Below are 15,624 nucleotides of genomic sequence, written 5' to 3'. Positions count from 1 at the left end.
GAGAGGTAGCCTTTTGAGCTCTTTTGAGCTCTGTGGGACTTCCAAACATATTTCCATTTGCTCACTTCTTGCTTTCTCCATTCTCAGGGTGTGTTTGGCTGCCATAGATAGGATCCTTACCTATTCGACAGCTATTTGAAAGCCGTAGACAGCTGTTTCTGGGTTCTCGCCCCAGATGAGATGTACTGATGAGTGGTAAGATCCCTGAAGCAGCCTTCTCTGGTTTGGCTGATATGACATTGTTTTCTTCCTTCTGAAGGAGAGCTAATTTTTATAATTTTTCCCATGGAGAATAGCCTGTAAGTCTCCATAGGCCACCTGGATCTTGTCATATTGTCAGACTTCATTCACTGGAAATATGGCAATTGGATATTATTACAGAAATTACGACAGTATCATTGAGAATCACAAACAACAGCTATGAGATCTGAAGAACCTCTATTTCCGTCAGCCCCATATCCTAATCAGCTTGACAATATAAAAACCATGATAGTCAAGACTTCTTCTAAATTAAATGGATAATATATGGTGAAAGAGGAAATGTACTATTGGCTATTAAAATATGATCTAGTCATGTCACCGGCATACCCTAATAAGCTAAACACTTGTCTTTCAGGATCCTATGGTCAGAGATGCTGTGTCCTGCCTGAGGACAGCAGCTGAGACTGTCACTAATGTATACAGCCAGGCTCTGTTGGCCTATGCCTTTACTTTATCTGGAGACACGGAGCTCAGGGAGGCGATGATGGACAAACTTGAGGCACAAGTTGTGAGAAGAAGTAAGTGATATGCATATGGGTGCTGCTCAGACCCAGCTACAGAAACCTCAGAAGCGGACTGATGAATCCTAGCAAAGGGGATTTTTTTTTTTTATCAGCTGAATTTGGCATGGTCAGGCATGGTCAGAGGCCACAATTTATGGCTGCGACATGCCAAGAAAAGACATGAGGTCATAGCATTAAACCACGACTGCATGAATATTTGCACAATATTTAAGTCTGACGATCATCAGCCTCTGTAAAACAGCTTTAAAGGAAATGTGTCACTAAAAATGTTATCTACCATTTAAAACCAGATAGTGACACATCTTTTTTCTAATCTGTTTTTATTTTCTCGTTGTAGATTTTTTTAAATTTTATTTCCTGAACATGATTATGGGGACGGCCATTTTGCCTTAGTTGTTCTTAACAGCATTTACAGAGCATTAAGAAATTGCTTTATGGCAGCCCCATGGGCCATAGACACAATGACAGGAGGGGACCTCATTGACTTCTATGGGAGAGTTTTCTAGCCATGCTCTGTGACCTGTGCAGAGGTCATTGTACAGGGAAAGAAAAGATAAGATGTGATATCACCTATTGTGAATGATGGATTCTGTCTTATCTATACATAGAGGTGATATCATTACAGGCAGGATTAAATGAGTTAACTGCAGTAAAGTGATCTGTACAGAAGTGGCGCCAATTTTTAGACATAGTTGCCAGTGCAAAAACTGCAGGATTTTTTGTTTTAGTTTAAATATAAAAAGTGCTATGAAAAATTAAAAATATCATTAGAAATTATTTTAAAATGTGTTAAACATAAAAAAGTGATTTAAACAGCAGATCATTTTCTGATCACACATTCCCTTTAACCCCTTAAGAACACAGGTCGTACAGGTACGCCCCTGTGCCCTGGTACATGTACCCCCTGTGTATTTTCGATCACCGCCACGCGGCGGGCGGTGATCGGAACCCCGTGCCTGCTCAAATCATTGAGCAGGCACTTGGGGCAAATGCGTCGGGGGGTCCGGTGACCCCCCCCCATGCATGCGATCGCAGAAAACCGCAGGTCAATTCAGACCTGCGGTTTTCTGCGTTTCCGGGTTATTCGGGTCTCTGACGACCCGATAACGCGGAACAGGATGGTGATGGTGGAGTGATTTCACCCCACCAATCACCATCCAGCGATCCTGAGTGGTGATGGTGACATCACCACTCAGGATTGCTTTCTGATTGGTCTGTGGGCGGTCCGGCGCGATATTCAAAAGAGGCAGGCGCTCCTCTCCGCCTCCTTTTGTGTTCCGGAGCCGGAGGAGCTGCCTGCACTAGTCCGCCACCGCTGCCAGCACCCCGATCTGTGCCCCCAGCACCCCATCAGGTACATAGGGACAGCATAAGGAAAGTTTGGGTTAGGCAGGGAAAAAAAAGGGAAAGGTAGTTTTTGAACTTTTGCTTGCATCACCCTAAGTTAGGGTGTCTGGGGTCCACAGCACTGCTGTGTGACCCTAGACCCCCAGGGGTGCTGCCACTTGCCCCCCTCCCCCCCACCACTTGCCACCTTTTTTGGGGTGCTTTTTTTTTTTGGTGTGCGCTGACTGTGGCCGGCATTCTTAGCGTCCGGCCACTGTTAGCGCATCGCACACCCCACCGCTGATCAACTTCGGACGGTTGATCAGCGGTTTTGAATTTTTTGCCCTTTTTTTAGTTAGTTTATTTATTTTTTTCTGTTAGTTTTAGGGTGAGTTCGTGAACACCCGTGCCCCCACACACACGCACACCAAATAAAGAGTTACACACACGCACATATACACGCAGACACACACTCCCCTATGGCCCGCCGGACGTTCTCGGCCGAGGAGGCATACGCCCAGCTTGCCTCCGACTCTGAGAGTCCCAGTGAGGATGAGTATGACCCCACATTCCTGTTGTCATCCGCATCCTCATCATCATCTAGCGATGATGATGAGCCCCTAAGGCGGCAGAGACGCCGCCAGGCGGAGCAAGGGGACCGCCATGTTAGGGACCCTGTGGCCCACACTAGTGCGAGCAGCTCTGGGGCTCGTACTGGTTTCCCGGCCCACCAGTTAAATCCACCGGAGCACCCTGCCGGTGAACTAGTCTGGTGTAGCCCAGAGCGATACGAGCCCGTGATTCCTGATTTTGTAGGCCAATCAGGAATCCAGATTTCCACAGTGGGCTACACTGAATATGACTTTTTTTGTCATTTTTTCAGTGACCCACTGGTAAATCTGATGGTGGAGCAGACGAATCTGTACGCACAACAGTTCGTTGCTCAGCACCCGGGCTCCTTTTTGGCCAGGCCCGGTGGCTGGACGCCGCTCAGTGCAGCCGAAATGAGGACATTTTGGGGCCTCGTGCTGCATATGGGCCTGGTCAAGAAACCCAGTGCCAGGCTGTACTGGAGTGGGGACGTCCTATACCAGACCCCACTTTACAGTACGGCCATGACACGCTCCCGGTTTGAGGCCATCCGGAAATGTCTGCATTATTCCAATAATGCAGCATGTCCCGTCCCCCCCCTTCCCCGAGGTGATCCTGCCCCCTGCCCATGACCGTCTGTATAAGATACGGCCGGTCATCGATCACTTTGGGTCCAAATTCATGGAGGCCTATGTACCTGGAAGGGAGGTCGTGGTTGATGAGTCTCTCATTGCGTTCAAGGGGAGACTCATTTTCCGCCAGTATGTGCCTTCCAAGCGGGCGAGGTATGGCGTGAAGCTATACAAAATTTGTGAGAGTACCTCAGGGTACCCTTACAAATTTCGTGTATACGAGGGGCGAGATTCCTGGATTCAACCCCCAGAATGTCCCCCCACTCTGGGTGTTACCGGGAAACTTGTGTGGGACCTTATGCACCCACTGCTGGATAAGGGTTACCACCTGTATGTGGATAACTTTTATACCAGTATCCCCTTGTTCCAGTCCCTTGCCGCCAGATCCACGTCCGCTTGTGGGACCGTGCGTAAAAATCAACGCGGCCTCCCTGCCCACCCCCTCTAGGTACCTATCCAAAGGGGTGAGACCCGTGCCCTTACCACTGGAAACCTGTTGCTGGTCAGGTATAAGGACAAGAGGGATGTCCTTATGCTGTCCACAATTCATGGTAACGGAATCACCCCTGTCCCTGTGCGAGGTACCGCGGCAACGGTCCTCAAGCCCGATTGTATTGTCGACTACAATCGGTATATGGGAGGAGTTGATCTCTCGGATCAAGTCCTCAAGCCATATAACGCCATGCGCAAAACCCGGGCATGGTACAAAAAAGTTGCTGTCTACTTGGTACAGGTTGCCATGTACAACTCTTTTGTACTATCCCGAAGCGCTAGCAGCACAGGGACATTCCTACAGTTCTATGAGGCAGTCCTCAAGGCCCTGATCTTTTCGGACCGGGAAAGAGCAGGCCGGAGTACCTCGGGAACTGTAGGCGCCCGGATCGTCCCTGGCCAACACTTTCCAGGAGTGGTCCCCCATACTGGAAAGAAGGGACGAACCCAAAAAAAGTGCAGAGTGTGTCGCAGGAGGGGGATACGGAAGGACACGACTACTCAGTGCGACACGTGCCCCGATCATCTGGGCCTCTGCATTGACGGTTGCTTCAGGGAGTATCACACTTCCATGGAGTACTAAATTTATATCCCAATTTAGCACTGACATCGGATAAAAAAAAACTGGTTCTCAGACTTGAGACACCCAAAAAAACTAAAATAATTTATTAAAAGTATTCCGCGTCGGTAATAATCTCCTCTATGAAAATGTCCCATGAGCTTACCCCCCAGATTAACACGGTCCAGAAAAAAAAAAAAAAAAGTGCAAAAAAAGGTTTTTTTGTCACCTTACATAATAAAAAGTTTAATAGCAAGCGATCAAAAAGTCATTTAGCCCCCAAAATAGTGCCAATAAAACCGTTGTGTCATCCCGCAAAAAATGAGCCCCCACATAATATAATCAGATAAAATAAAAAAATAGAAAATGACTGTTAGACTTTAGAGATACAAAAAAAATGTTTGGGTATCAAAAAGGATAATATAGTCTAAAACCTAAATAGTTTTAAAAAAAGTAGACTTATTAGGTATCACCACGTCCGTAAGAATCTCCTCTATAAAAATACCCCATGACCCAACCCCCCAGATTAACACAGTCAAAAAAATAAAATAAATAAGTGCAAAAAAAGATTTTTTTTGTCACCTTACATAACAAAAAGTTTAAAATAGCAAGTGATCAAAAACTCATATAGCCCCCAAAATAGTGCCAATAAAACCGTCCACTCATCCCGCAAAAAATGAGCCCCCACATAAGATAATTGGATAAAAGAAAATAAAAAAAATGACACTTAGACTTTAGAGATACCCAAAAAAAAAATGGTATCAAAAAAGATAATATAGTCAAAAACCTAAATAATTGTAAAAAAAGTAGACTTATTAGGTATTGCCGCATCCGTAAGAATCTCCTCTATAAAAATATCCCATGACCTAACCCCCCAGATTAACACCGTTAAAAAAAAAACAAAAAAACGGTGCCAAAACCGCTATTTTTGGCACTTTTCCATTTCAATCCGTTTTTTCCAGTAACAAAACAAGGGTTAACAACCAAACAAAAGTTAAAATTTATTACCCTGATACTGCAGTTTACAGAAACGCCACATTTGTGGTCGTAAACTGCTGTATCAGTAAAAGGGAGGCCGCAAAAGGAAAGGACCGACATGGTTTCTGGAAGGCCGATTTTGATGGCCTTTTTTATTGACACAATATCCCTTTTGAAGCCCCCCTGATGCCCCCCTAGAGTAAAAACTTCCTAAAAGTGACCCCATTTAAGAAACTACACCCCTCAAGATATTCAAAACTGATTATACAAACTTTATTAACCCTTTAGGTGTTCCTCAACAGTTAATCGCAAATGGAGATGAAATATCAGAATTTCAATTTTTGGTAACCTTGCCTCACAAAAATGTAATATAGAGCAACCAAAAATCATATTTACCCTAAAAATACTCCCCCAAAAAATGCCACCTTATCCCGTAGTTTCCAAAATGGGGTCACTTTTAGGGAGTTTCTACTCCAGGGGTGCATCAGGGAGGCTGAAACAGGACACTGTGTAAATAAACCGCTCCATAAAAATTAGCCCTCCAAAAACCAAACGGCGCACCTTTCACTCTACGCCCTGCTGTGTGGCCGTACAGTAGTGTACGGCCACATATTGGGTGTTTCTGTAAACGGCAGAGTCAGGGCAATAAAGATAGTCTTGTTTGGCTGTTAACCCTTGCTTTGTTAGTGGAAAACATGGGTTAAAATGGAAAATAAGGCAAAAAAATTAAATTTTCAAATTTCATCCCCATTTGCCAATAACTCTTGTGCAACACCTAAAGGGTTAACAACGTATGTAAAATCAGTTTTGAATACCTTGAGGGGTTTAGTTTCTTAGATGGGGTCACTTTTAGGGAGTTTCTACTCTAGGGGTGCATCAGGGGGCTTCAAATGGGACATGGTGTAAATAAACCAGTCCATAAAAATCAGCCTTCCAAAAACCAAACGGCGCACCTTTCACTCTACATCCCGCTGTGTGGCCGTACAGTAGTTTACGGCCACATATTGGGTGTTTCTGTAAACGGCAGAGTCAGGGCAATAAAGATACAGTCTTGTTTGGCTGTTAACCCTTGCTTTGTTAGTGGAAAAAATGGGTTAAAATGAAATATTAGACAAAAAAATGAAATTCTCAAATTTCATCCCCATTTGCCAATAACTCTTGTGCAACACCTAAAGGTTAACAACGTATGTAAAATCAGTTTTGAACACCTTGAGGGGTGTAGTTTCTTAGATGGGGTCACTTTTAGGGAGTTTCTACTCTAGGGGTGCATCAGAGGGCTTCAAATGGGACATGGTGTAAATAAACCGGTCCATAAAAATCAGCCCTCCAAAAACCAAACGGCGCACCTTTCATTCTACGCCCCGCTGTGTGGCCGTACAGTAGTTTACGGCCACATATTGGGTGTTTCTGTAAACGGCAGAGTCAGGGCAATAAAGATACAGTCTTGTTTGGCTGTTAACCCTTGCTTTGTTAGTGGAAAAAATGGGTTAAAATGAAATATTAGACAAAAAAATGAAATTATCAAATTTCATCCCCATTTGCCAACACCTAAAGGGTTAACAAGGGTCTTGTGCAACACCTAAAGGGTTAACAACGTATGTAAAATCAGTTTTGAATACCTTAAGGGGTGCAGTTTCTTAGATGGGGTCACTTTTGGGTGGTTTCTATTAGGTAAGCCTCGCAAAGCGACTTCAGACCTGAACTGGTCCCTAAAAATTGAGTTTTTGTAAATTTCTGAAAAATTTCAAGATTTGCTTCTAAACTTCTAAGCCTTATAACATCCCCAAGAAATAAAATATCATTCCCAAAATAATTTAAACATGAAGTAGACATATGGGGAATGTAAAGTCATCACAATTTTTGGGGGTATTACTATGTATTACAGAAGTAGAGAAACTGAAACTTTGAAATTTGCAAAATTTTTTTACTTCATTTTACCAGTGTCATGAAGTACAATATGTGACGAAAAAACGATGTCAGAACGGCCTGGATAAGTCAAAGCGTTTTAAAGTTATCAGCACTTAAAGTGACACTGGTCAGATTTGCAAAAAATGGCCTGGTCCTAAGGTGTAATAAGGCTGTGTCCTTAAGGGGTTAAACTTTAAAATTATCTGGTGGCCAAAATTTTGATTCCTGTCCTAGTTGTGCATTTAAATATGCTGGCCAAGGAATAGTGGCTTGAATAGTGGTGTTATGAGTACAGAGCTGAGAAAGGAATATAGGATAACTATCTGGGACCACACATGTAATACAAAGACCTTCTTTATTGCGTCATATCCAAAAAGACATACAATACATAAATATGGAAAATAATAATTAAAAAGCAGTGCAGATCAATGCTGTGAGAATAATAGCCCCACGAGCTCTAGGTCCGCATGTATTATATTAGTCCATCTCACTTAAAAAATATATAGTTAGTAGTGTTGGGCGAGTATGCTCGGTCGAACACCGTGTGTGCTCAATAGTAAGTATTCCTATACAGCAGAAGTCAATTTTTTATTTTATTTTTTAAGTAACTAGCCATGCAAATCTATAGTGTAGTGGTTAACATTCTGGGCTGTAATGTAGAAGGTTGTGAGTTCAAATCCCATCAGAAATAGAGGCTACATTAAATGTATAGATTTGATATTTTTTTTGTAATTGCAAAAAATGGGTAATTATGCCAAGACATCAGGACACTAATGTCCGCATAACATAGTAAAATAAAAAAAAGGAAAAATTTGTAGGGGGCTTTTTATTTCCTTGATTATCTATATGTGGCTTTCAGTCAGGGCACATAGTAATTAGGTACAGGAAACTATGAATTGTTTTAACATTCATTCTTTTGAAAATAAAGGTGGTCTCATGACTTAATTGCAATCACTAACAATTATTATTTTATTTATATATTTTACATTGCTTTAATATTTGTCATATGTCATATTATTTTTTCCTATTTACTTGCTTATTTATTCTTAGTTATTTTATTTATTTGTATTTATTTTATGTCAATTATGTATTTGTTTATTTTATATATTTATTAAATTTATATTATTTATTGTATTATATTTTAATTATATTATTATACTTATTTATTTGTTTTTTAATTATTCATTTTTAGTATCATATAAAGTTTATTTATTTTATTCATTTATTTTTCTTTTTTATATTATTTATTGCATGTGTATTATTCATTTATTTCATGTATTTTAATCATGTATTTTAATGTGTTTTACTTCGATTTAAAATAGTAATTTTATTTATATTAGTTTTTTTTTATTAATTGTAGTTATTTATTTTAATTATTTATCTTACTTTCACCATATATAACCACAATTCCTGTCATTCTTTACCTTCATCTTCTTTATCCTTTTACAAAAAGTTATGCATTCAGTACCCTCATCAGCAAAATGCAAACTACACCCAATATTTGGTATGGGATTAATTGAGAACATGAAATTATGTATATTCCAATGTGAATATCTCCAGAATGGAAATGTTTCATTGGCCACAGATGACTTAAATTGAAAAAACAAATTTAGTCCTTACAAACACTACATTATCATATCTTAGGTTACTTTCACAAAAGCGTTTCTCTTTTCCGGTATTGAGATTCATCATAGGATCTCAATACCAGAGAAAAACGCTTCCATTTTGTGCCCATTGACAATTTCGTTTGGTTCCCATACCAGAGAGCAAACCACAGCATGCTGCGGTTTTCTTTCCGTCATGGGATGCGGAGCAGAACGGATCCGGCGTGACCCACTATGCAAGTCAATGGGGACAGATCCGTTTTCTCTGACACAATAGAACACGGATCCGTCCCCTATTGACTTTCAAAGGTGTTCATGACAGAGCCATCCTTGCTATGTTTAAAATAATACAACCAAATCCATTCATAACAGATGCAGATGATTTCATTATCAGTAAAGGAAGTGTTTTTGCTGATCCCTGCCGGATCCAGCAAAAACGCTAGTATGAAAGTAGCCTTAGGTTTAATCTGTCTATACTTGTTTTGTACATACTGTATGTTGTTTGAGCACATTTATATTCTTGGTAAAATGTATTCACGTTGACAATTTTTAGAGATGGTCAGCAAGGTGTTATGAAGACAATATTTCCCTACATACTAACAATTTATTATTAATAGATCGTGAGCAGCATTGGGAACGTTTGTCCAAACCTCAGTCTGAAGACTCATACTGGTCCCGAGCTCCATCAGCAGAGGTGGAGATGACCTCATATGTGCTCCTAGCCGTCCTTTCTGGTCCAACTCAAGATTTAGTCAAAGGCTCAGAGATTGTAAATTGGTTGAGCAAACAACAGAATCCATATGGAGGATTTTCTTCTACACAGGTATAGAAGTCATTATGTTTTACTATGACACAGTTATAAAAAGAGTCTGCTATTTCCATTGAGGTTTCTACATCGTAATTACCAACATTGTAACTTGTTTTCAGACACTCTCCAGTTAAATTGATCGTTAAAAACATCCTGTACTGTCTGGTCAGATTGTATTCCCTGATTTTTTCCATGTTACGTTCTGAATACTGACATGTCAACTTCCTGTGGTTCTCTAGCCTTTCCCTCTGTACCATCACCAACAAACTACGTCTGAATTAATGAAGAAACCCCATCTAAAACTGGGATTTATTGAGATTTACAATTCCTATAATGATCAAAGTAATGATATAAGTAAAACTTACTAATGTTCATCCATGACAATGCATGTTAATGATTGATTATCATATGGGACATGTATTAATCCTGACACACAGTGTGCCAATGACACCAGTATATTTCCATCCATGGCCGTGAGGACACATTGATCAATATGGCCACAATGGAAATTGATGGACATTAATGGTAAATGAGTGTGGTGATCAGTGGCCCACAGGGGATGCGTTGGGGTGCAGAGGATAGAAGTGGTGGCTGTGATGTAGGATGGTAGTAGTAGTACTCATGGGGGTGATCGTTCTCTGGTTCTCCCTGGGCAGAGCACACACAGTGAAGGAAGGGGCACAGCCTTTCTTCCGCTCAGAGCACACCCTGGTGACTGTCTCCTGCTTGGGGATGGTTTGGGGTGCCGTTGGTGTAGGTGTTAGGCGGAAAGTCAGGTAGACTTTAAAGGACTTTACAACAGATAACAGTTCTTTACCGAAGAGGTTGGCAAAGTACAAATACATGTTGTTCTCACAGTGTTATGCAGACACCACATCACTCACCATGCCACCCAGTGCCCTGTTCACCGGTGTCCTCTACAAGTTGCGATGGTGTATCATAGTCTAGTGCTTCTGTGATTTGCTTGTGTTTATCCTGCATTATTCCTAACTGTGTTTCTACCCTGTTCCAGTCCTGCACCCATCCTGTCTGTGTGCTCCCACGCTTCCTGTTCAGTTCTGTTCGTGTTTCAGTTCAGTACCGAGCCTGTCTGCCCTGTCTGTGCTCCTGTCAAGTACCCAGCCTGCCTGCGCCTTGCACCCCTTACCATGCCCTCAAGCCTATCCTGTGTCGTCTACCTCATCTACATTTTCAGTGTACTGCCTGAATCCCCAAAAAACTGTTTAAAGTCCTACTTAGTGCCCCTCAGACTGCTGCTGCGTTTTCCTGCATTTTTGCTATCCTGAGTTCCCAGTGCTTGCACTGGAGTCCGTCACCCCCATGGTCACCTGTAAGGACTATCCCAGGAGGTAGTGGATGGTTGCTACAGCAAAGTCCACATCCCTATACAGGGGTTTGTGAATACCAGGAGAGCGTCAAAATAATGGCCTTAGGTTCAGCCTAAAGTCGAACCGTCCCATTACACAGCAGTAGGTTCAACCTTGATTATTCACAGATTGGCAGATCTAAATGTCTCACAACTCCTGGGGACTGCAAATATGGAAATAACAGGCCGTTTGTTATCTCTATGAGTCAATCCTGCAATATATCTGAACTTTGTCTGATGGTTCCGCCAAAGGGGTGCAAAATCTCTCTCTCTTAAATCTCTCTCTTTCTTCTTTAAATGCAGCACAACACTCTATAGTCTTCATCGTGCACCTCTCCTTTATGGCTGTATACACTCCAGGATATGTCTCACTTGCTTCCTCAGAGGCTGGTATCGGGCTCTGTCTCAGTTAAATTCCTTAGCTCGCTGGTCTCACTTCCCATGGCTGCCCTGTTGCTTCTATGTTTTCTCTGTCTCACTCACATTAACTCACTAAGCTGCAATCCCTCAAAGGAGGGGATGGGTGGAGCAGCGCCACCTACAAACTGTTCCCATGGGTCTGTTAATTCTATTCACAGTCTTCAAGGTAGACCATACACATTATACAGGGTAAAAGAGACATTTTAACCCCTTATGCATTGGGTCGCTGGCACACTGCATGACTCCCATTTATAAGAAACTTTATATTTCCCCACTTTTCCAAAGCAATTTCAAAATATGGTTACACTATATTTTGCAAGAGTAAAACCATTGATACATCTGCCACACTATGCAGGAAGGTAATGGATATGTCATCCTTAAATGGGTTATCCTACAAAAAAGAAAAAGAAACATCAGAAGTACTGCACAGCATTATTTTAACTACAGCAATGCAAAAAATGTTTCTCTCCAGTGTAATTGTCAGCCTTATCGGTTCTCATATGCTGTGCTTTGTTTCTTCCCTTTCTGTGGGTGAGCAGCAGTTTATCACATGAGACAGCCAAGCACCTTCCAAGAGTGCATTGAAGTCATTTTTGTTAACCCTTTTATCGCCAGTTCCAGCGAATTTATTGATAAAGAGCTCTAGCGTATCCAATGACCTACAATTTCCTTCTCCACTGTCTAGAGAGAGATATAGCCATAAATGCCCATGAATTTAAAATTGAATGAAAGGGATTTGGCCGGCTTCACTAAGTAAGGGAGCAGGGAAGATACTGAGCATGTCAGTCCTCCAACTGAAGGTGGACCAGAATTTTAGACACAGGAGAAACAGCAGGGGGCGCTACCAGAGAGGAAAGTGTAATGTACATACAAAAACCTATTACAATAATACTTCATTTGAAATGTGCTTTCCATTGCATTAATTTTTGTAGGGGAAGCCATTTAAATAATGGAGACCTATAAATGTCAATCTCATGACAAACTTTTTTCCAGATATACAGTATACACCCATTCAACTTAATGAAACCTATAATAACTTTTCACCAGATGTCAACATAGTACTTTTTCTCTACAGGACACAGTGGTGGCTCTTCAGGCATTGGCCAAGTATGCAGAGGCCACCTTCAGTGACAAAGGAGATGTGACTGTGACAGTATCATCCAAGACAGAATTTATGAAGCAGTTCCACGTAAATAACAATAACAGGCTACTTCTGCAGAGTACATCGCTGCCAACAGTACCTGGAGAGTATACGGTGACATCTTCAGGAAGCGGTTGTGTCTATGTACAAGTAAGTAGAATTTTTGTCAAGTTCTTCGGTATTGATCTACCACGTACTGTACATTTATCTAAACTCAATTTCCTAATCTGACAGACAGTCCTGAGATACAACGTTCCTCCACCTAGACAAGAAGAAACCTTTGCAATTAAAGTGGAGGTTCAATCAAATGAATGCGCAGAAGAATCAATGACAAAACTGGAGCTCACAATCACTGCTCGGTGAGTGTCATCTACTATGCTATACATGTATATGCTAAGTCAGTGGCTTAACTAGAAATGATTGCCCCCCTCCCCCGCCCTACAACTTTGCAACCCCCACTCCTGTGGCTTATCAGACGAGGCCCAGCAGCCGCTTCACCTGTTTCCTATAGTGTTACTGTATATAATGTCATTGTATAATACTGTCAAAGGAGCCCTGAAGGGACCATTCCCCTGCTTCCCCTATAGCTGCGCCTCTGTGCTAAGTCATACAATCATTTTTCTACACTTACGTTTGTCGCTTTGATATTAATGACCTTGTGGTAACTTTTTTGTATTTTTCATTTTACTGTAGATATACAGGTTCTAGGCAAAAATCCAATATGGTTGTTATTGATGTGAAGATGTTGTCTGGATACATTCCACTAAAGAGCTCAGTGAGAAAAGTAAGTTCATCTTTCACACCTCTCATTGTCACTTACCTCAACATGAGTATTACAGTAGCTTAAAGAGGTTGACCAATTTAGTTTTTTATTTATTTAGCCTCCTGCCTGGAATACCTATGGAGAAAGCCTTATTCACCCGCTCCCTGCTTCTCCATTCCAGTTGGATTTCTCCACAGGTATTCCAGACACAGGGGATTTAAAGGAGTTCTCTGAGATTTACATATTGATGGCCTATCCTCATCAGCATGAGATCGTCAAGGTCTGACTCCAATCAGCCAATCAGCTGTAGGAAGAGGCTGCGGTGGTCCTGGAGAGCTTAGGTCTCTTCCTAGGCCAGTGATCATCAGTCACATGGCCTAGGCACAGCTTCAAAGTGAATGGGGGCGAACTGCGATACCAAGCACAGCCAATATCAAATGGACGGCGCCGCGATGAGCTCCGGTGAGCACCGTGGCTACCACAAACAGCTGATTGGTGGAGGTGCCAGGAGATGGACACCCATCAATCTCATATTGATGACCTGTTATGAAGTCATCAATATGTACAGTAAATCCCAGAAAAGCCCTTTTAAAAAAATAAAACCTGGACCAACCCTTTAGGAGCTCATGCAAACAACATGTTCAACAGTGCACGGAGGCTTGATGGATTATTTAGTACACAGCCTCTGAGACAGTCTTCTCTAGAAGAAATGTTTTTAGGGAGAACACATCTGTATAGATATATTCCGATGCCAAAGATTTTCATGAAAAATTCTTACACATTCATGTGGCTTCGTCAGATTTCATACAGAATCCCACAGGAAAAAATTGCTGGCATAAGGAAGCACAGTAGAAGCCATATAAAGCTGTATACTATACATCCGTGTAAAGAAGGCTGTTGGCCAAATGAGCTAATTCACCTATTTCTCCCAACTCCTTATATTGTCCGAACATGGGGAGAGTGGAATAAGCTGTCTCTGACTCCGCTTATGTTGAATTCCAGCATGGCTGATCCTTATTTTCCATAATAGTCGATATCAGAGGACTATCCGCTCCTCTCACATATCCATAAGCAATCCTGTCAAATTTTGCAGGTTCACCTAATTTGTGTGGTCAGTTTTAGACGCTACTAGTCTCCAGTGATATCATAACAAGAGACAAATACATTGATTAGTTGGAGATTCACATTTTTAAAATGTAAATGCATCTGTCAGCAGTTTTGTACCTATGACACTGGCTGACCTGTTACCTGTGCACTTGGCAGCTGAAGGCATCTGTGTTGGTCCCATGTTCATGTGTGTCCGCATTGCTGAAAAAAATTATGTTTTAATATATGCAAATGAGCTTCTAGGAGCAACAGGGGCGTTACCATTACACCTAGAGGCTCTTCTCTCTCTGCAACTGCCGCACCCTCTGCACTTTGATTGACAGGACCAGATGTGATGACATTTGCACTGCCTGGTCAAGATTTTCTTTAATCATTGTCTGGACTTATATCTGCTGCCTTTTTTTTCACAGTTGGAGGAGAACTTGATAAAGAGAAGTGACATCCAGATGGATATGGTGACCCTGTACCTGGAGGAGGTTAGATCACAGGCATTTTGATTACTTTATAGGCCAATTACAGTAATGCTTGTCTGTCTTCTAATAACTGTTACTTTTCTCTTTCACCGTGGTCTGAGTCCTCCTGTCCCACCCAATTTCCCAGTACACATACATCAAACCCTCGCATGCAATATGCAACATAAAGTATGACTTCCCAGATTTCTGATGAGTTAACATTTTTTTTTACATTTTTAATAGAAAAAAAAGAATTATAGCCACACTCTGCTTTACCTGCTTTATCTGACTTTTATGTCAGAAAAAGTAGAATACGTGCTTCATAAATATGACTTTTATTCTGACCACCATATTTTTTCCAAAAACTCACATAATACATTTAGGCTACTTTCACACCAGTGTTTTCCCTTTTCCGCTTCTGACATCTGTCATAGGGTCTCAATAGCGGGGGAAAACGCTTGAGTTTTGTCCCCATTCATTGTCAATAGGGCAAAACTAAACTGAAGAGAACGGAGAGCGTTTATTGCGTTGCCATGATGCACACAAAAGCGCTGCAAGCTGCGTTTTTGAGTGCATCCTGGGATGCAGAGCAAGACTACACAATGTAAGTCAATGGAGACGGATCCGTTTATTCTGACACAAAAGAAAACAGATCCGTCCCCCATTGACTTACAATAGCTTTAGAGATGTAT

The 15,624-nt window shown here is 41.6% G+C and overlaps 1 protein-coding gene across 1 annotated transcript in view; it reads left to right on the top strand.

Annotated features, from left to right (window-relative positions):
- The window catches only part of LOC122940825 (alpha-2-macroglobulin-like), a 154,347-nt gene that overhangs the window by 132,525 nt on the left and 6,198 nt on the right, over nucleotides 1-15,624 (top strand). Inside the window, exons 28-33 of the mRNA XM_044297611.1 lie at nucleotides 617-779; nucleotides 9,493-9,698; nucleotides 12,545-12,760; nucleotides 12,845-12,969; nucleotides 13,304-13,394; nucleotides 14,891-14,956. Coding sequence (XP_044153546.1) covers nucleotides 617-779; nucleotides 9,493-9,698; nucleotides 12,545-12,760; nucleotides 12,845-12,969; nucleotides 13,304-13,394; nucleotides 14,891-14,956 — 867 coding nt within the window. The remainder of the gene's footprint in view (nucleotides 1-616; nucleotides 780-9,492; nucleotides 9,699-12,544; nucleotides 12,761-12,844; nucleotides 12,970-13,303; nucleotides 13,395-14,890; nucleotides 14,957-15,624) is intronic.

This window comes from Bufo gargarizans, chromosome 6 (assembly GCF_014858855.1).
Source record: "Bufo gargarizans isolate SCDJY-AF-19 chromosome 6, ASM1485885v1, whole genome shotgun sequence".
NCBI lineage: Eukaryota > Metazoa > Chordata > Amphibia > Anura > Bufonidae > Bufo > Bufo gargarizans.
This window is presented reverse-complemented; position numbering and strand designations above follow the sequence as displayed.